The 26,772-nt window shown below is 43.1% G+C and overlaps 3 protein-coding genes across 8 annotated transcripts in view; 2 read left to right on the forward strand and 1 right to left on the reverse strand.

The window, feature by feature from the left end:
- LOC138979712 (uncharacterized) overlaps positions 1-3,526 on the forward strand; it is an 8,921-nt gene extending 5,395 nt beyond the window's left edge. For all 4 annotated transcript variants that reach the window (XM_070352442.1, XM_070352443.1, XM_070352441.1 and 1 more), the window contains exons 4-7: positions 575-680; positions 1,066-1,239; positions 1,791-1,891; positions 3,392-3,526. In XM_070352442.1, coding sequence (XP_070208543.1) covers positions 575-680; positions 1,066-1,239; positions 1,791-1,891; positions 3,392-3,463 — 453 coding nt within the window. In that variant the 3' untranslated portion in view covers positions 3,464-3,526. The remainder of the gene's footprint in view (positions 1-574; positions 681-1,065; positions 1,240-1,790; positions 1,892-3,391) is intronic.
- A 524-nt stretch (positions 3,527-4,050) lies between these two features.
- Positions 4,051-9,627, forward strand: LOC138979716 (uncharacterized). Its single transcript, XM_070352450.1, has 7 exons — positions 4,051-4,329; positions 4,860-4,983; positions 6,189-6,293; positions 6,756-6,846; positions 7,289-7,462; positions 8,578-8,678; positions 9,496-9,627. The coding sequence occupies exons 1-7, from the start codon at positions 4,289-4,291 to the stop codon at positions 9,565-9,567; spliced, it is 708 nt and encodes a 235-aa protein (XP_070208551.1). The 5' UTR covers positions 4,051-4,288; the 3' UTR covers positions 9,568-9,627.
- Positions 9,628-10,436: 809 nt separating this feature from the next.
- Positions 10,437-26,772, reverse strand: part of LOC138979713 (V-type proton ATPase subunit H-like) — a 39,989-nt gene continuing 23,653 nt past the window's right edge. For 2 of the 3 annotated variants that reach the window (XM_070352445.1, XM_070352444.1), the window contains exons 10-14: positions 23,893-24,071; positions 22,894-23,019; positions 22,264-22,365; positions 20,323-20,436; positions 10,437-12,637 (exon numbers count right to left, since the gene is read on the reverse strand). In XM_070352445.1, coding sequence (XP_070208546.1) covers positions 12,568-12,637; positions 20,323-20,436; positions 22,264-22,365; positions 22,894-23,019; positions 23,893-24,071 — 591 coding nt within the window. In that variant the 3' untranslated portion in view covers positions 10,437-12,567. Of the gene's footprint in view, positions 12,638-13,626; positions 13,664-20,322; positions 20,437-22,263; positions 22,366-22,893; positions 23,020-23,892; positions 24,072-26,772 lie in introns of all 3 variants that reach the window. The other variant, XM_070352446.1, reaches the window with a different exon arrangement.

The following is a 26,772-nucleotide window of genomic DNA, read 5'->3' on the forward strand; positions in this document are numbered from 1 at the left end:
TATTTATACGTTAGTTTTGAAACATGTATTCATCAAATATAAGAAGTGAATGTTCAGCCAACATAGCATTTACACACCAAAAAAAAAAAAAAAAAAAAAAAAAAAAAAAAAAAAACCTACCTACCTACCGACCCTACTTTTTTTGGTCATGTTACCCTAAACAGACAATTTTTTTTTTTGGCCTCATGTCAGAACATGATTGATAAAAACGTATATTTATTGATAGCTTTAAACATTTAAACTACGTATAATCAAATTAAATACACGTTGTACATAAAAGAAAATAAAGGTAACAAAGTAAAATTAAATTCAATCATAAATTAAGCACATCATCCAAGCTGGACTCACATGGAAGAAACCCAGAAATATCCCGCTTTAAAAAAAAAGTCGACGCGGCACTGTAACGACCACATTTTTTAATCCAAAAAATTGAAATTTTGATCGAACTTTGTTTGACCCGATCCGGACTAAGGGATTGCAATTCAGCTAAGAAACTTAGATATTGATTATTTGATCTGCTGTCGGTTGGTATTGGAAAGTACGATGTTATTCTTCGTGTTAAACGTGCTCACAGGGTATTCACCTGGTGACGACGGGCGAGTGGTATGGTCCAGGTAACAGCCACACCAAGTGCGCCAAGTACCCGCTTAACGTTCCGTGGAGGGAGGCCTGTGTACCCGGTTAGTCTCACTGTTTTATGAGTAGAAACTGGTTAACCCATTTATTTTTCCTGAGAGGAGCTTGTGCCTGCATCAAACTGGCATATTCATAATTTCATGATTTCAGCACAGAGCCAGGACATTGGTTCTATCTGTATTCTTGTCAGCACCACTTTGTCTTATATCCGTGCTTTGTTTCGTGTTCTCCAGTCGAGTTGAGTCGAGTCGAGTCGAGTTCAGTTGAGTTGAGTTGAGTTGAATTTACTTAAAGTTTATTTTTCAGGCTCAAGTTATTATCTCCTGACACGGTGGACATGAAGTTATATACTAAGCCAGTCTTTTCTCTCCAACACACACCGTTGATTTATATATTCATCTATTGTTATTATTTTCACATTACCCTCAGAAAACGCGACGAAAAGCGAAGGATTTTACATGGGTCACAAAACCGAACAATACTACCGCCAGTTGGATGCCGTGGCCTTCACCTACACACAAGGGTCAACCAAGGCCAAGGTCATGGTCACACAGGACACGTGCTTTCCGGTTGGCGAGGTCATCTATGATACTGGCGATCCGGGTAAGATCTTTAGTGATATAAGATCGTTAATTTGTTCTACTATGTAAGTGCCTGTGTGGATGTCGATAGGTAACAAGGATAAAGAAATTGTTAAAATAATCCAAATTAAAACTTGAAAATAAATATTGTAGTCACTTTTGTGGTTGTTGAAAAGCAAAATGAAGATCATTATTCAGCTTCGCAAAATTCAAATCAGAAAGTTTTGATCGGATGGTCTTCGTTCGACAGAATCACTGATAGTCAATCGAACACTGAACGGTCTCTTCAAGCCAAAAAGTGTGACAAACAGTGGCGTCCTGGCATACGAAATTTGGATAGAATTACACGCGGATGAATACTTAACTTTATTTAATAAACCAAAGAAAAAACCTGGTTTAAATTCACATTTTTTCTTGGCTGAGTCATTATATTTGATGTCTCAATCTGTTCTATTGTATTTTATTTTTTTTATTAAGCATTCTCTTGTATTTAATTGTAATTAGATTTTTATTGTGAATTTTAATCAGAATTATTGTTTTTTGTTTATTTGTTATTATTGTGACGTTTCTCAGCGGGAGCCAGGGTGATCAACCGTCTGTATGTGAACCAGACCACGGACGCGAATGACGGGTTCTTTCAACCGCCAGTAAACGTCACATGTGTTCCCAATCCGGTAAGTCTATGCACGTACAATGCCGCGTGACTTCTGCTTCTTCTTCGCTCATGGGCTGAAACTCAGAAGTGCACTTTTTACGTGTATGACCGCTTTTACCCCCGCCATATAGGCAGCCATACGCCGATTTGAGGGGATGCATGTATGTTTCTTTTTATCTGTCTCTCTGTCTGTTCGTCTGTCTGAATCTGTCTGTCTCTGTCTCTCTATCACTCTGTCTCAGTCTCTGTCCCTCTTTCTCTGTCTCTGTCTCTCTCTGTCACTCTCTGTATCTGTCTCTCTGTCTCTGTCTCTCTCTCTCTGTCTGTCTCTCACTCTCTCTCTCTCTCTGTCTCTCTCTCTGTCTCTCTCTCTCTCTGTGTTTCTGTCTCTCTCTATGATTTATTTAATTTGATTTGTGTGCAAATGTCATTATGTCATTGTATATATGTTCACCCCCCTCATAAGGGGCTATGGCCTAAATGAGTAAATCCAATCCAATCCAATCTCTCTCTCTCTCTCTCTCTCTCTCTCTCTCTCTCTCTCTCTCTCTCTCTCTCTCTCTCTCTTTTACTGTATTTATTAAGTAAAGTAATTACGATATAAAGAAACAAATGAGGGAGAAAAAAAAAGAGATTTCATTCGTATTGGGTTTTTTATTTAGTCAAGTTTTGACTAAATATTTTAACATCGAGGGGGAATCGAAACGAGGGTCGTGGTGTATGTGCGTGTGTGTGTGTGTGTGTCTGTGTGTGTGTGTGTGTAGAGCGATTCAGACTAAACTACTGGACCGATCTTTATGAAATTTGACATGAGAGTTCCTGGGTATGAAATCCCCATACGTTTTTTTCATTTTTTTGATAAATGTCTTTGATGACGTCATATCCGGCTTTTCGTGAAAGTTGAGGCGGCACTGTCACGCCCTCATTTTTCAACCAAATTGGTTCAAATTTTGGTCAAGTAATCTTCGACGAAGCTCGGGGTTCGGTATTGCATTTCAGCTTGGTGGCTTAAAAATTAATTAATGACTTTGGTCATTAAAAATCGGAAAATTGTAAAAAAAAATAAAAATTTATAAAACGATCCAAATTTACGTTTATCTTATTCTCCATCATTTGCTGATTCCAAAAACATATAAATATGTTATATTCGGATTAAAAACAAGCTCTGAAAATTAAATATATAAAAATTATTATCAAAATTAAATTGTCCAAATCAATTTAAAAACACTTTCATCTTATTCCTTGTCGGTTCCTGATTCCAAAAACATATAGATATGATATGTTTGGATTAAAAACACGCTCAGAAAGTTAAAACAAAGAGAGGTACAGAAAAGCGTGCTATCCTTCTTAGCGCAACTACTACCCCGCTCTTCTTGTCAATTTCACTGCCTTTGCCATGAGCGGTGGCCTGACGATGCTACGAGTAAAATGGCATTGCGTTCAGTTTCATTCTGTGAGTTCGACAGCTACTTGACTAAATATTGTATTTTCGCCTTACGCGACTTGTTTTATTTTACAGAATCCACTACCGATGACACAGTGGCAACGTGTTGCTTTCCTGGGCTGGATGCTTGGACTGCAACAACAATGATTCCGGCTGAATTATCCGCAGTTATCAGTATTCGTGTGAAAATAAAACTTCATAAAGTGCAAAGATGTGTGTGTGTATGTGTGTGTGTGTATGTGCAGGGGCGGACGAGGGGGGGGTTTCTGGGGTTTCCGGAAACCCCCCCCCCCAGCCAAAAAATAAAAATATTTTTGTGTGTTTTTTTGGGTTGAGTTTCAATTTTGTGGGTATTAATCAGTGACAAAATCTGCTGCCTGGAACTGGTAATGATCATCCTCAGAATGCACCAGCTTGCACCATTTTGCATCCTTTTTTTCAAAATTTTCCGGGGGGGCATGCCCCCGGACCCCCCTAGCAAGCTAGGCGCTTCGCGCCGTCGGCTCGGCGCTTCGCGCCTTCACACCCATATCTTCACAATATACTTTTGGAAACCCCCCCCCATAAAATGAACTGATCCGCCCCTGACGTGTGTGTGTGTGTGTGTGTGTGTGTCAGTGTGTGTGTGTGTGTGTCAGTGTGTGTGTGTGTGTGTGTGCCTGTGTATGTGTGTGTATGTGTGTTCGGGCGTGCGTGCGTGAATACGTTTCTGTGTAAAACGAAAAAAGTGGCCTAGCCGGTCAACGGCATTATACTCCAAGTAGCATAGTCTTGTTTGCGACTAATATATAGTGTAACCAAACCGTCTTCACGGTACCAAAAATAACAAACAATCCTTGTAGACAACGTCTTATCTGTAACGTGACCTACTTTAAAACTTGAGTTAAATTCAATCAAAACCGGGCCAACCAACCTCGATGTTTTTATAGCTGTATTTCTGTCTCTATCTTGGACACCGACATCGGAAAGAAAATGGCTGCCTTTCGGAAATCCGACACTTTATTGCTTTTCAGGTATGAAAACAGCGTATAATTATGACATGCTTTGACCACTCTTCAAAAAAGCATACTATCGCAGAAAGTTCTCTGTTAGATAATGATTGGGATCCTGACTCGAGGTCAACTTGAAAATCATACCTAGTTCATTTCACTCAAGATGAAATAGATAAATCCGAGTCGAGTCACTTCAGACACTTTGCATGCATTGTTTATCTTGGGTATTCTCATTATCCCTTTTGCTTTAAATAACAAAACTGTTCGTTAATCCGCGTGCGCATGTGCAACACATTCACTATTGATTAATTGATTGATTGATTGATGGATCGATGGATGGATGGATATGATGGATGGATGGATGGATGAATATATTGATGGATGGATGGATGGATGGATGAATGAATGGATGGATGGTGGGGGGGGGGGGGGTAGTTGGGTGAAATGTAGGGTAGATAGATGGACGGGCGGGTGGATGGATGGATGGGTGTGTTGTTGGATTGATTGATCGATCGACTGTTTGACTCATTCATTCATTGCTTATTCAACAGACTGACGGTGCTGCTACTGACAGCAGTAGCGGTATGTGACGCGTGCTGTGTGCCCAAGACGTTCTACGGTGCCGTGCGGGTACTGCGCTCTACCGTGGCCCCTGGAATGCCTGACACTAGTGTGGTCAGAACTTATTCCTCTTCAAGCTTTATGTACAATATGAGTTTAAATGCTCACCATCTGAGATCTGGACAGTCTTTTGCGGGGGATATAGCTTTGCCCATCCCTAAACAAAAATTACAACCTGATGCTTTCTCAGGGGCGGACGAGGGGGGGGGGGGGGGGGGGCACAGGGGGCACGTGCCCCCCCCCCCCGAAAAAAAAAAAAAAAAAAAGATTTTTCTATGCTGATTCTATGACCATTTCTAAGTTCAAATGGCACCAGATGGCACCATTTTGCTTCTTTGGGCAAAAAAAATTTTCGGGGGGGCATGCCCCCGGACCCCCCTAGCAAATTCGGGCGCTTCGCGCCCATCACATTCACTTTCGATTCAAAGTGCCCCCCCCCCTTACACAGCAACTGATCCGCCCCTGTTTCTGTGCAGTCCGTGGAAATTTTGGGGTGAATTACTTCTGTATAAATCATTCACGCTAGTGTCCTTTAAGAAATCGATTCACCAAAACGTCGCACTATGGGCCATCAAGAACCCAGGATGTCCAGTTTTGGTATGTGTCCAAGGGAGGGTTGGCGTTATCCAAATGCAAAGGCTTGTATCAGGTTTCGACCGCTGTAAGCTTAAGGTCAGATGGTGAGCATTTGGTTACACAGCGTTTCTTTGAAGTGTTGTTTCTCATTATTACAAATCTTTTTTGTCGTGTTTATTGCAATTTTTAAAAAAATTTTTTTTTAGAATTCATGTAACCCAAGGTGGGTGTTTTTTTTTGTTTTTTTTAATAAATATTGACTTGACTTGAATTGTAAATTCTTGCAATTTAAAAATATTCCGAACGAAGATAGCTGCATATTAAATTAAACTTGTTAAATCAGTTCTTTACACAAAATCATCGGTAGAAAAAACTTAGTTTTAAATGTATCGTTATTCCCAAATCATCACTTTTTTTGTATAGGTATGTTTCACTAAATATAGGCTTTTCGTGCGCGCGCGTATACCGTATATAAGTGTGTGTGTTTGTGTGTGTGTTTGTGTGTGTGTGTGTGTGTGTGCCAGGTGTGTGTGTGTGCCGGGTGTGTGTTTGTCAATGTGCGTATGTGGCCGTGAGTGCGCGTGTGCGCGTGAATGGATCCTGCGTGCATGTGTGTCTGCGTGTGTGTGTCTGTGAATGTTTCTTCTCTGAAGTCTTGTTGAATCTACATACATGTCTGGCAGCAAATTTACATCAGCGCTTACGACGCAGTGCATAAACGTGTGGGCATCCAGTCCTTTTACAGCAACACACCACCCTTCACACGTAACCTGCTGGACTTTGGAAAGGTAAGCCTGTGTGTGTGTGTGTTGGGGTGGCTGGGGGGGGGGTAGGGGGGACGAGGGTAGATCGGTATGTTTGTGGATGTGGATGTTTAAGTGCTTGCTTATACATGTGTGTACGTGTGTGTGTGTGTGTGTGTGTGTGTGGATGTGTGTGTGTGTGTGCGTGCGCGGGTATGTGCGAGTATGTGCGTGTGTACGACTCTGCGTCAGTGTGCGCGTGGGTACAAGTGCATCATTGTGTCTGCGACTAACCAATATGTAGTGTGACTCGTCAGATTTGCGTATAACAGTTAACACGTTCAATTTGCATGTGACCTCGTCCAATTTGATTTGACACGTCCAATTTGGTTTGACACGTCCAATTTGGTTTGACACGTCCAATCAATTTGGTTTGACACGTCCAATCAGTTTTCATGTAACACGTCCACTTTGCATGAGACACGTGTGACAATTTGCATGTGGCAGGGGTTGCAATACGTCATCACTGGAAACGACGCGAACCCCAAGTGCACCCAGTACCCCCTCAAGGCGACCTGGAGAGAGGCGTGTATGCCTGGTGAGCCTTGCTTCCTCCATTTTGTACATACTGTCAAGTAATGACTGAAAGTTTTAACGAGGGCGGAGATCTAGAGCGAGGTATGTCTCCTGATGCATGTGTGTGTGTATGTATGTGTGTATGTATTGTGTGACAAGCATTTCTCAGAAACTACCCGACGGATTTTCTTGAAAATTGATACATACATTCGCGAATGCATTTTCTAAGGGCGCTTTTTCTCCGATTTTTAATAGGGCTATTTGATGACGTCATATTTGACCGTTTGCAAACGTTAAGGCGGCTACTGTCACGTGCCCCTCCAATGTTTGGCAGAGGCCGGTTTGCAAGAAAAGGTCACTCTCCGGCCACAACACATACAAAACCCAACGGAATTATTTCCGAAAATCACAAGGAAATGAAAGTATATGTGTATAAAGGTATTATTTATTTGTTAATGAACTAGACAACGCGACGAAGAGCGAAGGGTTCTACATGGGGCACCAGGAGCAGCAGTACTACCACCCCATGAACGCTGTGGCCTTCACCTACACGCAGGGGTCAGTCAAGGCCAAGGTCATGGTCACACAGGACGAGTGTGCGCTGGTCGGCGAGGTCGTTTATGACACCAGTAACAAAGGTGAGAAGTTGTTTTTGATGCCTTTGTCGTTGAGAAAGTGAACCTTTCCCTGTCATTTACAATTAAGATTCTTATACAGAGCATAGAACGCACGCTGTAGACTTTTTTGTGTTGTTGTTGAGGCCGGGGAGGGGGAGGGGGGTAAACTAAGGTTTTCTCTTATTTGTCCTTCTTTATTCATTTTTGTATGCTCGTTCCAAGGCTATTGAAGTTAATACGTTTCAGTAATGATCACTAATGGGTCATCTTTCTCTTGAAAAAGCATTTATGACAATCCATGCGTGAAAATGACCAACATTGAGCAGAAAGATATATTATTTTGTTGAGGAATGTAACCTAAACGTCACGAGTCTTTGTGCATGCTCACTGCCCAAGTGCCACACAAATATCTCTGGAAGTCATTACGAGCTGTAACACACTTGGTCCATATTTCTGATAATTATGAAACGTTAAAGTCATAATTCTTTTAAGCTCTCCTGAATTGTTTTTGTATCCCTATTAGAGACAAGTTACGATCGAAGTACTAGCTGCTACGGGGCGGGGATGTAGCTCAGTCGGTAGCGCGCTGGATTTGTATCCAGTTGGCCGCTGTCAGCGTGAGTTCGTCCCCACGTTCGACGAGAGATTCATTTCTCAGAGTCAACTTTGTGTGCAGACTCTCATCGGTGTCCGAACACCCCCGTGTGTACACGCAAGCACAAGACCAAGTGCGCACGTAAAAGATCCTGTAATCCATGTCAGAGTTCGGTGGGTTATAGAAACACGAAAATACCCAGCATGCTTCCTCCAAAAACGGCGTATGGCTGCCTAAATGGCGGGGTAAAAAACGGTCATACACGTAAAATTCCACTCGTGCAAAAAAAAAACCCCCACGAGTGTACGTGGGAGTTTCAGCCCACGAACGCAGAAGAAGAAGACTTGCTGCTACGTCCTCCCATCCGTATAATGTTATATACATTTGGGTCACGTAATATAAACTTTTGCTTAAAGTTCGTGTTTCTTCTTTTCATTCCCATTACCGCAGTATTATCATTTACTTGAATACAATCTTGTTTGAACCAGCAAGTAAGGATAATGATGAAAGGTAAATAATTACAAAACATTATTTTGTTCAGCGGGAACCAACGTGATCAACCGACTGTACGTCAACCAGAGTACTTACGCGAACGATGACTTCTTCAAACTGCCTCCCAAGACTACCTGTGTTGTTAACCCTGTAAGTACTTGCCGTGTGGCAGAAGGCGGTCTGTGTCGATCAAAACGGGTGCGATCCCTATAAAATTATGTGCATTTCCTGTAGGTTTTCTCGAGTCTCGTTAGAGGTCATGTGACTCTTTGACACACCCTCAAAAATAACGATTTTAACGTTTGTAGATCACAAACTTTGGTTAAAAACGTTATTTATTGCACCAGTGTGTATTCCCTGTGAACAGGTAAAACAGGAAGTGCCCCTACATGGAATGCACCCGCTGTTGGTCGACATAGACCGGGCCCTTGGTGTGTGTGCAAAATAAGCCATCGAACACACCCACAGATACAGGGGAACTACACTTATCGAGACAACAAGCGCAAGGCAATAATTTAAGATGACGGGAACGAAAAATGAGTGTGTGTGTGTGTGACTGTGTGTGTGTGTGTGTGTGACTGTGTGTGTGTGTGTGTGTGTATGTGTGTGCGTGCGTGAGCGAGTGGGTGAAAGGAGTGACTGCTAGAGGTTGGGAGAGACAATGTGTGTGTGTGTGTGTGTGTATGTGTGTGCGTGCGTGAGCGAGTGGGTGAAAGGAGTGACTGCTAGAGGTTGGGGGCGAATAGAGAGAAAAAGAGAGACAGTGTGTGTGTTTGTGTGCGCGCGCGCGTGCGTGCGTGCGTGAGCGAGTGGGTAAAAGGAGTGACTGCTAGAGGTTGGGAGAGACAGTGTGTGTGTGTGTGTGCGTTTGTGTGTGTGTACATGTGCGTGCGTGTGTGCGTGCATGTGGGTGAGTATGTGTGTGCTTGTCCCACTGAGTTCAGGTAATTTGTTTGTTTGCTTGCAGACCCCACCACCAATGTCACAATGGGAATACATTGCGCTGTTTGGATGGCTGATCGGTCTTCCAGGGAACTAATTTTACGGAACAAGACATTTCTGATATCCCTTGGGAAAATAAAGCATCAGAAAGACTGTTTTTCGTGTTTCTGTGTCGTTGTTTTTGTTCTCGTAATTCTTCTTGTACTTGTTTTGATTGGTTTGAATGTTATGAATTTACAATGAATATCGTCCGCCACTTTATTCCTTTGTCTTTAAAAGCACATTTATAAATTGATCTTGTTTTGCTCCTTTATGATATAATAAATTCCATGGTTTTGTAAACATGTAACTGAATAAAATACTGTTCAAACCAGAAAGACTGTGATAAAACTGTAGTTGTTATGGACATAACAAACAAACTTTGTCAGAAAAGGTGTATCACACACTGTATGTGCAGGTAATTTATCAAGTGGGGGGCCCGGTAGCTCAGTTGGTAGAGCACTGGACTTGTGATCCTATGGTCGCAGGTCTGAATTCGGGCCTAGACGGAAGTTTATGCGCAGACTCAGAGACGGTATTCATGGTCTACCCCCGTGTTACCACACGCAGACACCTGGGGAGCGCGACCCTGTTGCCGTTAGCTTTCCACTGGGAGGAAGCGACCCGAATTTCCCAGCGATGGGACAATAAAGTAATGAAAATGAAATAATTGGTTGGTTGGTTGGTTGGTTGGTTGTTTACTGTTGTTTCCCATCCCTTAGGCTCCAGGGTGGAGCTCCCAACTGTGATGATACTGTATGGTTTTTTTCCCTCCGTTTTGTTTTTCCCCATGCTTTCAATTTAAAATCATACCAAATGAAACACTTCCATGTGACAGATACTGTTTTACACAAACACACACATATGCACGCACACACACAAACATATTCACACGCACACACACACACACACACACACCAACATTCGTTATATTCATATGTTTAATTATGCCTGACATTTACACTCCAAAGCTTCACAGTATGTGACATCTACAAAGAATTTTAAAGACAAACAAATTATGTGGACTATCACACTAAATACTGTGAATACATACCAAAGAGCTAGGTCTGAGAAGAAAAATCATTTTCTTTTCTACAGAATACTTGTATAATTAATATTGCATGGAACTACGATTGGAGAGGAGTCACACAAAAATCCACTAGCTCTAACGCTCTTCTATACGTTCTTGGATTTTCACCCTACCAAATAGTCCACTACCTCTCCTCTACTGACTCTGATGTGCGCTATATATACATAAAGCTCCACTCATTTTTAACACACTTTTCACAGCAAACTCTGGAATGTACACATTTGTTTCCCCATTGTGCAACATACAAATCATACATGGAAAAATAACACACACAAAAACGGAAAGTACACGTACCTTCTTGAAATGAAAACCAAATGAAAGGGTTGTTCCATGTGCTTAATACATATATTCCAAAACAGGAGTTTTCGTAAGGTACTGACTTCTAGCAATATGCAGAATGTGCCGACTTCAATGTCCTACAGATGTCTTCTGACACTATTTTGCTACACACATACATGATGAATGGAGATGCTAATTTTACGCCAATATATACATCAGTGACGAAAGAAAATCACACATAGTACACTGTTCTGGTTGACACATTTAGAAACGTTTCAAGATACAGCCACACTACCTCGGCCAGGCCGCACTACTTTTATCACAATGACTTATGCATCGTCAATATGCTAACATCACGGTCAAAGAAAACTTCACATACATGTACATCCCACTGCTTCAAACTTCCAGACTAAAATCACAGATTTGATCCGACAATTGCATTCTGATCCACAGTCAAGCTCAACAAGCAACTCATACCTCCATTACACAATGAAACCCTTCTGGACATTTTCAAAGAAAATGTCTTTACTGTAACTTATTGCATAAAGTGAAAGGAAATGTAACTGACTTGGTGTTAATTTCCAGTATGAGAGACATTCAGTGCCTGAATTCTCGCACATGGACATTTTGACACCTTGAAGGTGGAATATTGTTGCCAAAAATGGCTACGGCAAGGAATCTCTACATCCCCTTGCAGAAAGAAAAGAACGTTTCTTGAACAGAATTTGATGAATCCTTGAATGTCAAGATGTTCAAAGTCTTTTATTTTAGAACACACACGCAAAGTCCTTCTACTCAGGCAAACACTTATTCAGAAATCACTTGGGCAAAACAAGCATTCAGAAATTATTTCATCACTTTTACCACAGAAAATGTCCTATAATATACATGTACTATTTCAATACCATGAATATAAGATAAATATCAATGGAACAGTGGAACCCCTTTTTAAGACCCCTCAATTTAAGACCTTCCCCCCTTTTTAGTCTTTGGTTTTTTTTCCAATGTTTCTGTTCACAACATCTGTAGATTTACCTCCATGTTTCAGACTCCCTCAACATCCTTTTTAAGACCAGATTTTTCAGATTTGTGTAGGTCTTAACCCTTAGGCATATGTCGCGCTACTTTACGTATACTGTCACCTGGTTGTCATGTCACCTGGTTGTCACGACATATGTTGCGCTACTGGCTCAGTCTGTTTGTCCGGTTCCGATTACCTCCCATGGCTGCGAAAACCTATATGACCGTTTTTTGTTATTTTTCTCTCTGTTATTGTTAATTCACCAGTGGCTATGTAACATGTGTTACAGAATTGCACCAGTGTAAGGGTTAAAATGGGGATTCCACTGCATGTGTACTGTCATGAACTTCTTATCTGATTAGATGCAAGGTTTCAACACAAGACACTACAAACCCATCAGTTCATCTACTCAAACGCATGACCCTGTATACAATGGAACCCCATTTTAAGACCCCCCCCCAATTTATTTTTACAAATTCAAGACTATCTTCCCTTAAAAAACATTTTTCTCAGACTCTGTTTATTACCTCTGTAAATTTACTCTAATTTTTAGACTCTCTTCTTTTATAAGACCTGATTTTTTCAAATTTTTTCAAGGTTTTAAAAATGGGGTTCGTTCCACTTCTCTCATACACAGAAGAATGACGCCAAGTGGTGTGTGTGTGTGTTTACGAAGACACCAGTCCTAGAGACCTGGGCTGCTGGCCATCATCGGTCAGTTTCTTGCCCAGGTACTCCCTGAAAACACATCATCATGGTTATCGTTATCATCATTGTCATCATCATCATCTTCTTTGTCATCATCGTTGTCGCCGTCATCATCATCATTTCTGTCATCATCATCATCATCGAAAATGTATATAAGGTTTTCTTTACAACAGCAAGCGCTTTACAATGGCTTGGGGGGAAAACATGATATATGCAAACGAGTACAATTTGCATTCATCAATTCCCAAATAAAAACCATGGGGAAAAAACATCCATATACATACAAACAAACAAAATACTACGAAGCAAATCTTTTAACTCTGCACCTCTGCATGCACAGTCAAACAGACAATCCGACCAGCACACAGACTAATGTGTGCACACACAAAAACACCCACACACACGCACTAACACACAAACACACAAACACCAGGTTAGCTGCTCATATGGACTATTGTTAAGGACAGAACTAATTGTAGAGATGTTTGAAAAGGTGGGTCTTGAGGTTGATCTTGAAGGAGGACAGTGACTGATTCTGACACTGTAGGGCAGTTCTTCTTCTTCTGTGTTCGTGGGATGAAACTCCAACATAAACTCTAGATTTTTGCACGAGTGGGTTTTTACGTGCATGACCGTTTTTACACCACCATTTTAGGCACCCATACGCCCATTACAGAGAATGCATGCGTGATATTTTCGTGTTTCTATAACCCATCCAACTCTGACATGGATTACAGAATCTTTTCAGTGTGTACTTGGTCTTGTGTTTGCATGTACACACAAAGAGGAAAAGGCTCTAGCAGGTCTGCACATAAGTTGACCTGGGAGATCTGAAAAAAATCTCCACCCTAAACCCGCCAGGCACAGCAGAGATTTGAACACTCATGAACCTTCCGCACAGGAGCCCGGCGTCTTATCCACTAGACCACTGCGCCCCTCATAGGGCAGTCAATTCATTCACACAGGTAAGAACTTCTGCTCAGATGTCTCAAGCGATCTTGAAAATGTTCATTGTTAACCTTGAAGTATGTCGATGGTCATCCAGTTGGCTTCAACCTACATCAATGACACGAGAAAAGGCAAGTTCAAACTGGGTAACATTTACTTCATCAGGGCTAGAAAGGGTACAGGATGAAAGAGGAGAAAATATTGGTGTGCTGATTACGGTGGAAATCAACCCCCCCCCCCCCCCCCCCAAGACACCCCGATTCAAGATTCTGTTTTGTCGAATGTTTTGTTTAAAACCTCTGTAAAATTACCCCCAGTTTAAAGCTCCCTCCTTTTTAAGACCTAATTTTCTCAGATTTTGTTAGGTCTGCTTTAACGAAAAAGAGTAAAAGTAGAACTAAATCTATGCAATCTGGTATATTTTGGGCATAACTTTGAGTGAAAGAAAGATATGGGCGTTTTGGGGGCAGGAAAACTGGCCTTCAATGGAGGAAATCCCCCAAGAGGAGAAGGACTTCAAGGCCTGCTTCATAAAGAAATCACCCCCCAAACAGGCAAAACTGCAGTTGAAAGTAAAGGCATGACTTGCCTATTTCCCCACACATACTACTCAGTTTCAGCCCAGAAAGTACAACACAGGTGTCCTAACATTTAGTGCATGTGTCTCTGTTCATGTTCAGTTTTCTTTTTTTCTCTCAAGACAAAAACATGGCAAAAACATTTTCTTAATTTTGTTCATCCTTCTAAATGTGTTCTTGTCAAGCCAAATAGGTATCAGGTTTCTATTTACTGCTTTATCAATTTCAGAACAAAGGATCTCGGAGGGTATAGCGTAGAGATTTTGTCATTTCATGAGTGGACTATTTTTGAGTCTGAACCAACAAATGAAACGATCACAGCAAAAGCAGTAAGGGAAAACCATAACTATGGTCTTTTCGATGAAATAAAGAGTAAACAGATTTCAAAACAAGAAACAAAAATCCTTTCAAAATGTAAAATTTCCAATATTCAAGGCAAAGACGTTACGAGCAATCCTTTTCATGCCATGCTCTGCTCCATGTAAAAAAAAAAAAAAAATACATGCAGTAATCTTCTTGTGTGTGAAAAACTTGAATCCCCTTTGGAGACAATTAGCCAGTCAAACAGGAAGGAGTTTGGATTGGGCGAAATGAATAGCCCAATAAAAAATGCTTAAGGCCTAAAAAAAAAAAAGGTGTGGTTACGGTAACCCAACCTACCCTATTTTTAGGGGCCGATTCTATAACTTTTTATTACATTTGTCAAAAAAACAACAACAAAAAACAAACGAGTGCAAAAAACGCAATGAAAGCGAAAGCGCCCGTGTCGCACACTTATTTCCCTGTCAAGTAGGTACACATTAGAAAAAAAAGTTAAAAAAAAAACAAAAGTGATTGCCTACCTACCTACCCTATTTTTTTTGGCTATGTTACCGTAACCACACCTATTTTTTGGGGGGGCCTAATGATTGCAAAGGTTGGTAAGAGCATCCCAGGAGACCACAGCAGCCACACCCTATCACAAACAGCTCTCAAAACAGTAGAACTGGGTGGCCGAGCATCCCAGGAGACAACAGCAGCCACATCCTATCACAAACAGCTCTCTAAACAGTGGAACTGGGTGGCCGAGCATCCCAGGAGACAACAGCAGCCACATCCATCACAAACAGCTCTCTAAACAGTGGAACTGGGTGGCCGAGTGGTAACGCACTTGCGCTCGGAAGCGAGAGGTTGCGAGTTCGACCCTGGGTCAAGGCGTTAGCAATTTCCCCCCCCCCCCCCCCCCCCCTTTCCTAACCTAGGTGGTGGGTTCAAGTGCTAGTCTTTCGGATGAGACGAAAAACCGAGGTCCCTTCGTGTACACTACATTGGGGTGTGCACGTTAAAGATCCCACGATTGACAAAAGGGTCTTTCCTGGCAAAATTGTATAGGCATAGATAAAAATGTCCACCAAAATACCCGTGTGACTTGGAATAATAGGCCATGAAAAGTAGGATATGCGCCGAAATGGCTGCGATCTGCTGGTCGATGTGAATGCGTGATGTATTGTGCAAAACAAATTCCATCTCACACGCCATAAATAAATCCCTGTGCCTTGAATAATGTGCGCGATATAAAAATTAAAAAATTAAAAAATAAATCCCTGCGCTTAGAACTGTACCCACGGAATACGCGCGATATAAGCCTCATATTGATTGATTGATTGATTGAACCCCCCAATTTAAGACCCCCTCATAACCTCTGTATATGTACCCCCATTTCAAGACTCCCTCCTTTTTAAGACCTGATTTTTTTCAGATTTGCGGAGGTCTTAAAAGGGGGGGTTCCACTGTATCTTTCTTTCTTTATTTGGTGTTTAACGTCGTTTTCAACCGTTCAAGGTTATATCGTGACCGGGAAAGGGGGGAGCCACTTGTTAATTGTTTCTTGTTCACAAAAGCACTAATCAAAAATTTGCTCCGGGGGCTTGCAACGTAGTACAATATATTACCTTACTGGGAGAATGCAAGTTTCCAGTACAAAGGACTTAACATTTCTTACATACTGCTTGACTAAAATCTTTACAAACATTGACTATATTCTATACAAGAAACACTTAACAAGGGTAAAAGGAGAAACAGAATCCGTTAGTCGCCTCTTACGACATGCTGGGGAGCATCGGGTAAATTGTTCCCCCTAACCCGCGGGGGGGCTCCACTGTATCTGACAGGATTGAGCTGTCTCACTACTATAAATAGCTCACGCTCAAGGCTGGGAGACAACTCCGTCAGTGCTAAGCAGCTGCTGTGAAAGGGAGGCTACTGCGTCACCCTGTCACACTCTCTTTATTTTCCATTAACAAAACATTGAAGGGATGAACATAAACCGTGGTGACATCAATTTGTGCTTAACGTAGGAAGATCAGGAACTCATGCGCTCATTTTCAACATTGGTACGCACTTACCACACAAGTTATTCTTTGATGTCAAAAGAGTCTCTCCTACCACAATTTGAATGAAAAAGTTTATTTCAAAGTTGCATTTACGTATTGATAGGCTTCCATTTGAAACGTCCAGGTTATTATGGTCCATTGAAGCCCGAGCGAGAGAGAGAGAGAGAGAGAGAGAGAGAGAGAGAGAGAGAGAGAGAGAGAGAGAGAGAGAGAGAGAGAGAGAGAGAGAGAGAGAGAGAGAGAGAGAGAGAGAGAGAGAGAGAGAGAGAGAGAGAGAGCGAGAGAGGGAGAGAGAGAGAGGGAGAGACAGACAGACAGACAGACAGACAGAGACAAACAGAAACAGAGACAAACAGAATCTGTTACATTCTAAATCAATCTTGACTGAATTAAGACCCTTTACTGGCATGCTGCTGATATCTACCTAACAACTGGTTAAGAGAAAATCAAAAACAAAGAAAGTGAGTAAGTAATGCAAACATAAGAGAAAAAGGAGTAAAAGAAACGAACACAAAGAATTGAAGAAAAAAGACAATGTCAAGGAGCGCAGCCGTAAAGTGTTAAGTGAATTAGCCTTCAATGAACTAGAAAAGCAAATGCTTACAAAACTCGCCTTCGGGATCATGTCAGGCGATCATCCAACCCTATGAGTATGCAAAATTTCAAAGGTCTAGCTTCAAAAACATCTGAGATAACCTCAACGTTAAGTTTTTTGTCCACGGACAGACGACCGTCCATACAGACAGACACTGCTCATTACTAAGACTCACCGACAACTCAGGTGAATCAAACACCAACTGGATGAAGAAATCACTGATGCAGCACAAGGACAGCAGACTTTTCAAGCTAGCTACCGATATGAGGCAAACTCTTTCATGTGAAAACAGTTCGGACCGGCATCTCTGATCTAGCCAGGCTCTTACTTCGGAAAAACCCATCCCTCCACTTGGGGGGGCCCGGTAGCTCAGTTGGTAGAGCACTGGACTTGTGATCGAAAGGTCGCTGGTTCGAATCCGGGCCGGGACGGACACGGGTCAACTTAATGTGCAGACCCAGAGACGGAAGCCATGTCCCACCCCCGTGTCATCACAATGGCACGTAAAAGACCTTGGTCATTCTGCCATAAGTGCAGGTGGCTGAATACACCTAAACACGCAGACACCTGGGTAGCGCGACTCCGTTGCTGCTAGCTTTCCACTGGGAGGAAGCGACCCGAATTTCCCAGCGATGGGACAATAAAGTAATGAAAATGAAATGAAATGAAATGGTTACATTCAAAAATTCACCCTGACTGCTTGCTGTGGCGAGTTGAAATTTTGTCATGCATTGATTTCTGAAAAAAGCCACTATAGTGTTCTTTACGCAATTAATTCATCAAATAATTCCCGCTGTGCACAAAGAGAACCCAGGCTGTCCCTTTTTGGTATGTGACCAAGTGGAGGGATGGTATGTGACCAAGTGGAGGGATGGTATGTGACCAAGTGGAGGGATGGTATGTGACCAAGTGGAGGGATGGTATGTGACCAAGTGGAGGGATGGTATGTGACCAAGTGGAGGGATGGTATGTGACCAAGTGGAGGGATGGTATGTGACCAAGTGGAGGGATGGTATGTGACCAAGTGGAGGGATGGTATGTGACCAAGTGGAGGGATGGTATGTGACCAAGTGGAGGGATGGTATGTGACCAAGTGGAGGGATGGTATGTGACCAAGTGGAGGGATGGTATGTGACCAAGTGGAGGGATGGTATGTGACCAAGTGGAGGGATGGTATGTGACCAAGTGGAGGGATGGTATGTGACCAAGTGGAGGGATGGTATGTGACCAAGTGGAGGGATGGTATGTGACCAAGTGGAGGGATGGTATGTGACCAAGTGGAGGGATGGTATGTGACCAAGTGGAGGGATGGTATGTGACCAAGTGGAGGGATGGTATGTGACCAAGTGGAGGGATGGTATGTGACCAAGTGGAGGGATGGTATGTGACCAAGTGGAGGGATGGTATGTGACCAAGTGGAGGGATGGCCTCATCTCATGTAAAAGCCTGGGCAGATATGAGATGGTGGGCAGAACTGCTTACCAAGCTAGCTTGAAAAGTCGCCTTTCCTTGGGAGCAGAACGATTTACCAAGCTAGCTTGAAAAGTCGCCTTTCCTTGGGAGCAGAACTGCTTACCAAGCTAGCTTGAAAAGTCGCCTTTCCTTGGGAGCAGAACTGCTTACCAAGCTAGCTTGAAAAGTCGCCTTTCCTTGGGAGCAGAACTGTTTACCAAGCTAGCTTGAAAAGTCGCCTTTCCTTGGGAGCAGAACGATTTACCAAGCTAGCTTGAAAAGTCGCCTTTCCTTGGGAGCAGAACTGCTTACCAAGCTAGCTTGAAAAGTCGCCTTTCCTTGGGAGCAGAACGATTTACCAAGCTAGCTTGAAAAGTCGCCTTTCCTTGGGAGCAGAACTGCTTACCAAGCTAGCTTGAAACGTCGCCTTTCCTTGGGAGCAGAACAGTTTACCAAGCTAGCTTGAAAAGTCGCCTTTCCTTGGGAGCAGAACGATTTACCAAACTAGCTTGAAAAGTCGCCATTCCTTGGGGGCAGAACTGCTTACCAAGCTAGCTTGAAAAGTCGCCTTTCCTTGGGAGCAGAACTGTTTACCAAGCTAGCTTGAAAAGTCGCCTTTCCTTGGGAGCAGAACGATTTACCAAGCTAGCTTGAAAAGTCGCCTTTCCTTGGGAGCAGAACTGCTTACCAAGCTAGCTTGAAAAGTCGCCTTTCCTTGGGAGCAGAACTGTTTACCAAGCTAGCTTGAAAAGTCGCCTTTCCTTGGGAGCAGAACGATTTACCAAGCTAGCTTGAAAAGTCGCCTTTCCTTGGGAGCAGAACTGCTTACCAAGCTAGCTTGAAAAGTCGCCTTTCCTTGGGAGCAGAACGATTTACCAAGCTAGCTTGAAACGTCGCCTTTCCTTGAGAGCAGAACGGTTTACCAAGCTAGCTTGAAAAGTCGCCTTTCCTTGGGAGCAGAACGGTTTACCAAGCTAGCTTGAAAAGTCGCCTTTCCTTGGGGGGCAGAACTGCTTACCAAGCAAGCTTGAAAAGTCGCCTTTCCTTGGGAGCAGAACTGCTTACCAAGCTAGCTTGAAAAGTCGCCTTTCCTTGGGGGCAGAACTGCTTACCAAGCAAGCTTGAAAAGTCGCCTTTCCTTGGGAGCAGAACTGCTTACCAAGCTAGCTTGAAAAGTCGCCTTTCCTTGGGAGCAGAACAGTTTACCAAGCTAGCTTGAAAAATCGCCTTTCCTTGGGACCTGTTTACCAAGCTAGCTTGAAAAGTCGCCTTTCCTTTGGAGCAGAACAGTTTACCAAGCTAGCTTGAAAAGTCGCCTTTCCTTGGGAGCAGAACGGTTTACCAAGCTAGCTTGAAAAGTCACCTTTCCTTGGGAGCAGAACGGTTTACCAAGCTAGCTTGAAACGTCGCCTTTCCTTGAGAGCAGAACGGTTTACCAAGCTAGCTTGAAAAGTCGCCTTTGCTTGGGGGCAGAACTGCTTACCAAGCTAGCTTGAAAAGTCGCCTTTCCTTGGGAGCAGAACTGCTTACCAAGCTAGCTTGAAAAGTCGCCTTTCCTTGGGAGCAGAACTGCTTACCAAGCTAGCTTGAAAAGTCGCCTTTCCTTGGGAGCAGAACTGCTTACCAAGCTAGCTTGAAAAGTCGCCTTTCCTTTGGAGCAGAACAGTTTACCAAGCTAGCTTGAAAAGTCACCTTTCCTTGGGAGCAGAACTGATTACATGGGAAGGAGAGTGCCTGTAAAAAGAAGACGAGACAAGAAGTGTGACCTACCAGTTGTGTACCATGAGCTTCTGCACGGCCAGGAGAGCTTCGTATCTCACGTTGGGGTCGGTGTGAGTGAGGTACTGCATCACTAGCTGCTTGGCTCCCAGCTGTTCTATCAGGCTGCGAACATAAGCATAAGCACAGTAGCTTAAAATGCAATCATCAACAATGCCAGACAGAATAGTCTGCATACTCCTTGCCATCCTGACCTCAGCTCAAAATGAGTTCGGCTCATTCTCTCCCTGACAGGATGCCTTGAGTTTCCTTGTCTGGCAAGGAAACCGATTTTTTAACAAAATATTTAGAGCTTTTTGTAATGTAATATTGATATATATAAGCAGATTCGCGATCTTTCTTTATTTGGTGTTTAACGTCGTTTTCAACCATTCAAGGTTATATCGCGACGGGGGAAGGGGGGAGATGGGATAGGGGAAAGGGGGGAGATGGGATAGAGCCACTTGTCAATTGTTTCTTGTTCACAAAAGCACCAATCAAAAAATCGCTCCAGGGGCCCGCAACGCAGCACAATACATGACAGATTCGCGATCGTCGATAATGATTTTTCATGGTGTTGTGTAATTTTTAAATTACAAAGGAATTGATTTGTAAGACAGTTTCAAGGGAGCTATTTTTTCGCGGCTGTATTTACTGTGCAAACAACTCTAAATATGGCAAAAGTGTCACGTGATAATCAACCGTTTGGTTTCGGCGTTCGCTGAAGCAGACGATTTTTTCTGTAGTGATGCAACCATATATTACGGTCTCCTTCCGGCAGCAGTCCCAAAATTTCGACTTGTTTTGACCTTAGAACGATGTCTTTATCATAACTGTGAAGAACAGAACGGAGATCACTGTCGAAGTCGGCCAATCTGCAATTATTTTCGTCTCGCGAACACGGCTCGCAAACAACATATGGGAGATAACTTGTTTTGATAGATTCGCGTAGGACTTTCGCGTCCGGTCAGAGAGATAATTGGCAATAGCCGTTGAGCGATGTAATCAGAATGACTCCTTGCACCTTTAGGTGAGAGATGTCATGACAGGAATGTTTCAAATTGCTCCACACACACACCTACATTAACAAAGCCATAAAAAATTATGACACTGGCATGGGTGTTACTGGGAAAAATCAAAAAACCTGAAAGGCAGGGGTCCAAAATGCTCAAGTTTGAAAGAAAGTTTCTGGACACCGACGAAACCAAATCATAATAAGCAAGATGGCGGCAAATCCAAGGGAGCGAACCGAGAAAGCACGCGAACCGGTGTCAAAAGTCGGATCGGAACCGCTGCTCGTTATTTCAACTTAGCGAAACAAAGCTTTTTTTTTTTATTTGAAAACCCGGAAAACCGGAATTTCCGGCTTCAGATTTTTTCAAAAACCGGAAATCCGGCAAAAGCCGGAAGAGTAACACCCATGCACTGGCTATGACCTTGACCCTGTCCTGCTATATACAGTGGAAACCCCCTTTATGACTCCCTCCTTGCTTCCACTCTACCACCATTACATTATACAAATTATGCAAGAAAGGTAGCAAACATTCTTCAGCATTAGCTACATTTTTCGCAAACACTCTCCAGCTCTTGAGAATCAACATTAAATACTTGTTTACCACCCCCCAAAAATTGATAAAGTAATGGTCAAGGGAAAAAAAAGTAATCTGATGACCAAAATAGTAATCCAGTGGTTACCATATATGGCAATATAATCAAAAACAACCTAATTTGAAGTACATTTAAAAATAGCAGCCTGGACACAATTGAAGTATTTTTGGCCCAAAATCTTCACAAATCTTAATAAAGAACCCCAAAATAGTAGGGGAAACAGGTCTGCTATTTCAACAAGCCCTGATCTTACTTAAATGTGCTAATTTAGTTCTTCTGCAGTTGTAACACACACACATGCTACAGGCATATTCAGCAAAATAAAGTAAAGGGGCTTGAACTTACTGTTTGCCTCTGGGGTAGTGGCGCACATACTCCCCAATGTCATGAGCCGCCACCGCCAGAACCAAGGGATCTCTGCTCGTCTCCAACAGGCGCACTAAAATCCTGAAAACACAACATTCACCGATCAGACAATCATCCGAAGGCTCTTCCCCCCCCCCCCCCCTCTCTCTCTCTCTCTCCTCGTCTGCAACAGGACACTAAAATCCTAGAATAACACACAAGCATGCATGCACTCACAGACACACTACCAAGGACACAGGAACTCTTATACACACAGAGACACAAACTTTTCCTGCTTCTGTGCATGTAGTTCTTGCCAAAGTTTAAATCTATCGATCTCAATACAACAACAACAATAAAGTTGACATCAGATCTTTTTCAGCTATACAAAACATGCTCAATTCATGTAGAACCGATGTACAAAATGTTAAAATCTACGGTTTCATTAAATGAAGTATCAGGACTATATGGCGCTTCGTTGTAAAATACGCAATCTCCACTTCTAATGTTAAAATGAGAAAAATCCACACAATAGTTGAGAAAAAAAGTTGCTCCTTATAGTCCCAAAAGTACAGTACAATGATTTTGAAAAAAAATCTCTGTAGCAATGGAATGCTTTCCTCTACTCACTTGAGCAGCTCGTAGTTCTTGTCGTTGAGACGACTGGCGTTCTCTCTCCAGAAGCGGTCCGTCCTGTGCACAGGGCTCCACTCCAGGTTGCCTGACCTCACCTCACTCACATACTCGTCAAAGGAGCTGAAACACAATCAAGTACAAGACTTCAGATTAACCCCTTCACTGCCCACCCCGTATGTAATACGTGGTCATTTTCTGTTTATCGTACGCCCATAACCGTATCTCATACGTGGGATTTGTGTCAACAACATTTCAGGACATTTCTGAAAACTAAATGGGAGGTAACCACTGTCCAAGTACTTGTAGGGGTTCTAAACACAGTTCTTTCCCATAGACCGTTCGGATAAGTTACTACCACTGTGGCAGTGAAGGGGTTAATGCAAACCTCAGATACTATATGTTAGAAACTGTGTGGATTTAGGATCCTTTTCTTCTTCTTCATCATTCATGGGCTGACACTCCCACGTTCATTCATGTTTGTGCACGAGAGGGTTTTTACATGTATGACTGTTTTAACCCCGCCATTCAGGCAGCCATATGCCGCTTTCGGGGGAGATTTAGGATCAAAACCCTCCCAAAAGCATATTAATTGGGTGAAGATGACTTCGCAAAGTCTACTTCACAAAGCTCGCTGCTTGAAGTTTTGGGACTCAGTTTTTTGTATAAAAAAAAAGCACAGTAAACTTCGAGCTCAAGAAAGGACAGTCTTAATACCCTCCCTCCCCAGCTCACACTTAGCCTGTCCTACTACTGTCCTTGACCCCTGTATGCCCTCTCAATTTACCTGTATTCCCTCCCAATTTACCTATTTGCCCTCCCAATCTACCTGTATGCCCTCTCAATTTACCTGTATTCCCTCCCAATTTACCTGTATGCCCTCTCAATTTACCTGTATGCCCTCCAAATTATCTGTATGTCCTCCCGATTTACATGTATGCCATCCATATTTACCTGTATGCCCTCCCAATTTACCTGTAAGCCCTCCCAATTTACCTGAGATCCTGCACGGAGCTCTCCAGCCTGGTGGAGATCCACTTGATGTCCTCCTCCAGGTCGGGGTCCTCCCACTTCCTGGCCTCCAGCAGCTCCAGCTGCTTGACCACCTTGCAGCGCACCATGGACAGAGCGTACTCCGTGATGACGGTCCGGTCCTCTGGCTTCTCCAGCATGTTCTGTGGACAGAGAGAGAGAGACAATACAACACCTTGCATCGCACCATGGACAGATCGTACTCCGTGATGACCGTACGGTCTTCTGGCTTCTCAAGCATGTTCTGTGGACAGAGAGAGAGAGACAATACACCTTGCATCGCACCATGGACAGATCGTACTCCGTGATGACCGTACGGTCTTCTGGCTTCTCTAGCATGTTCTGTGGACAGAGAGAGAGAGACAATACACCTTGCATCGCACCATGGACAGATCGTACTCCGTGATGACCGTACGGTCTTCTGGCTTCTCTAGCATGTTCTGTGGACAGAGAGAGAGACAATAGAACACCTTGCAGAAAGACAATAGAACACCTTGCACCGCACCATGGACAGAGCCTACTCCGTGATGACAGTACGGTCCTCTGGTTTCTCCAGCATGTTCTGTGGACATAGAATAATATGTCCATTGAATAATGGATTTTCCTTCTTCCTCCACTATGCCACTGCGCCTGTCATGTAGTATTGTCAAAATGTTTTTTGTGTATCTATACATATAAATAAAAGAGAGTGTCTGTCTGTCTGTCTGTGTGTGTGTGTGTGTGTCTGTCTGTCTGTGGTCGCCATACCTCAGAGATGGCAAAAGATAAGCACAAGATATTTTGCACGCACACTGCCCTGGACCCACAAATGTGCACCTGGGTTTTAGTTTCTCCAGACATTGTTTCCTTCCTCGGATAATTACCCTCCCCATCTATCAATACAGTCTATATAGTGCAAGGGAGGTAAGTCATGCTTTGTCACCCACGGAAGGGAGGTAACTCTCATCAAACCAGTATACCATGTCATTCTCAAGGGTTACCCCCTGTCACGATCGGGTGACAGAGACCAAGAAAGTGTCACTCAGTGGAGTGCCTGTTCTGGGTCAATGTATGATAGAAAGCGCCTGTGCGTGATATTGGGCTACAGCAGAGTTTGCTGACAGTGCTCCATGAACACGGAGGGTTTGCTGCGCACGAGTTTTACAGTGGAGGTTTCTGCTGTCATAGGGCTGACGGTTTTTCGCTGACAGCGCACACGGGATTTTCAGGGATTGAGTTTCTCGTGTCTTTTTTCTGCTTGGGGAGGCAGAATTGTGTATAGCTGGACTGGTTTTGTGACAAGGTCAGTCACGTGTTATTGGCTAGGTTGTCTGAGAGAGACACAAGGGCGGCGCACTTGACACCCAGCGGCAGAAGGGGAAGGATCTAATACACAGTTTCTAGAGTATGATGGTTTTTCACCGAATATTGTATTCGGCACTCTAGGGGAGCTTCCACCGGTTATTTCCTTCACACTGCCACATATTTTGCTGAGGACAAGTCGTCAACATTCCTTCGTCGGCGATGGCTTTCGCATAAGGATTCGACAAGGGGTTCTGGAGGTTTTCGGTCACTGTTGACGAACAGAGGCTGTTCCAGGGAGGAGGCGGACTTTGCTTCCATTGAGAGTACAATCATAGGCTTTTGAGGTAATAAATCATTATTTAACGCTGTTGATGAGTCTGTGTTGTGGAATGAAATACTCTCTGTTGTTCTTTCCAGGTTAGCGCATAATTTACTCTCTGTGACGCTAAAATACTAATCTGTATATGGTTTTTGCAGATAGGGAGAGAAGGACGGAAAATGACTGTTTTGTTGTTGTAAAAAGTCCGTTTTGTGCAGGCCCACGTGCTCGATGAGATATTTAAAGATGACATGTTTTAAGGTGGTGGGTGAGGGGTAGCTGACATGTTTAGTGCACCGATGCTTTCTGTTTGCAGCCTTCGTTCGTTTCGTTTCGTTTTCCTGTGACTGCTGCACGGCTGCCTTTGGCGGGACACTGCTAGCTGCAGACGTTGGAGCTGGGACCTGAGGAAACCAGCAAACCGGCTAACCAGCAAACCGGCTAACCAGCAGACCGGCTAACCAGCGAACCGGCTAACCAGCAACCCGGCTAACCAGCATACCGGCTAACCAGCATACAGAAAGAAAGCTAAGTGCACCGTGTCTTACGCACCCCGTTGACCACCGTTGTCTTTTCTTATCTGTGATTTCATTGGAGTAGTGACAACGTGGGGTGTGTGACCCCTGCATGAACTAGAGCTTTTGAACAGAACATTCTCATTTGACTGTATTTACACGGGATCAGCGTGTTACTATAATTTTCTATATACTACTGGCATTTTGTCAGTGATCACGGGTTTTTTACGTGTTGAGAACGTAAAAGGAACATATTTTGAGTGAAGGCTCGAGGGAGGTGGCGAGTTTATACATAAACAGGCGTCTGAAACTTATACTTTTGTTGACTCTATTTAATTGTATGACTGCGAGAGTGGATCGTGGTGTGGTTAGTTAATTAGTAGTAATTAACCGGTTCATAATCACCTTAAGTGATATATTGAAACGTGACACATGGGGGCCAAGCCGGGATTTACTCAGTTAATTTCCAACTGATAAAAACCCACCAATTAAGGATAACTAAGAGCAGATAATCTCGTCAGTGCTCGACCTATTTTCTGCTTGGTGCTACCCTTTTTTGTATAGTTTTGATCATATACCACACCTTAAGCGATTCACATCTTGCAGGAAATGTAAATTGTAATTTGTGAGTTATTGTATGCGCTAACTGTGATTACCTCCCTTTCCTTTGTTTGTGAATCTTTGTTGTTGTACGTTCAGAGTTTTCCGTTGCAGAGAGCTGAGCGG

This window comes from Littorina saxatilis, linkage group LG11, assembly GCF_037325665.1.
Source record: "Littorina saxatilis isolate snail1 linkage group LG11, US_GU_Lsax_2.0, whole genome shotgun sequence".
Lineage (NCBI taxonomy): Eukaryota > Metazoa > Mollusca > Gastropoda > Littorinimorpha > Littorinidae > Littorina > Littorina saxatilis.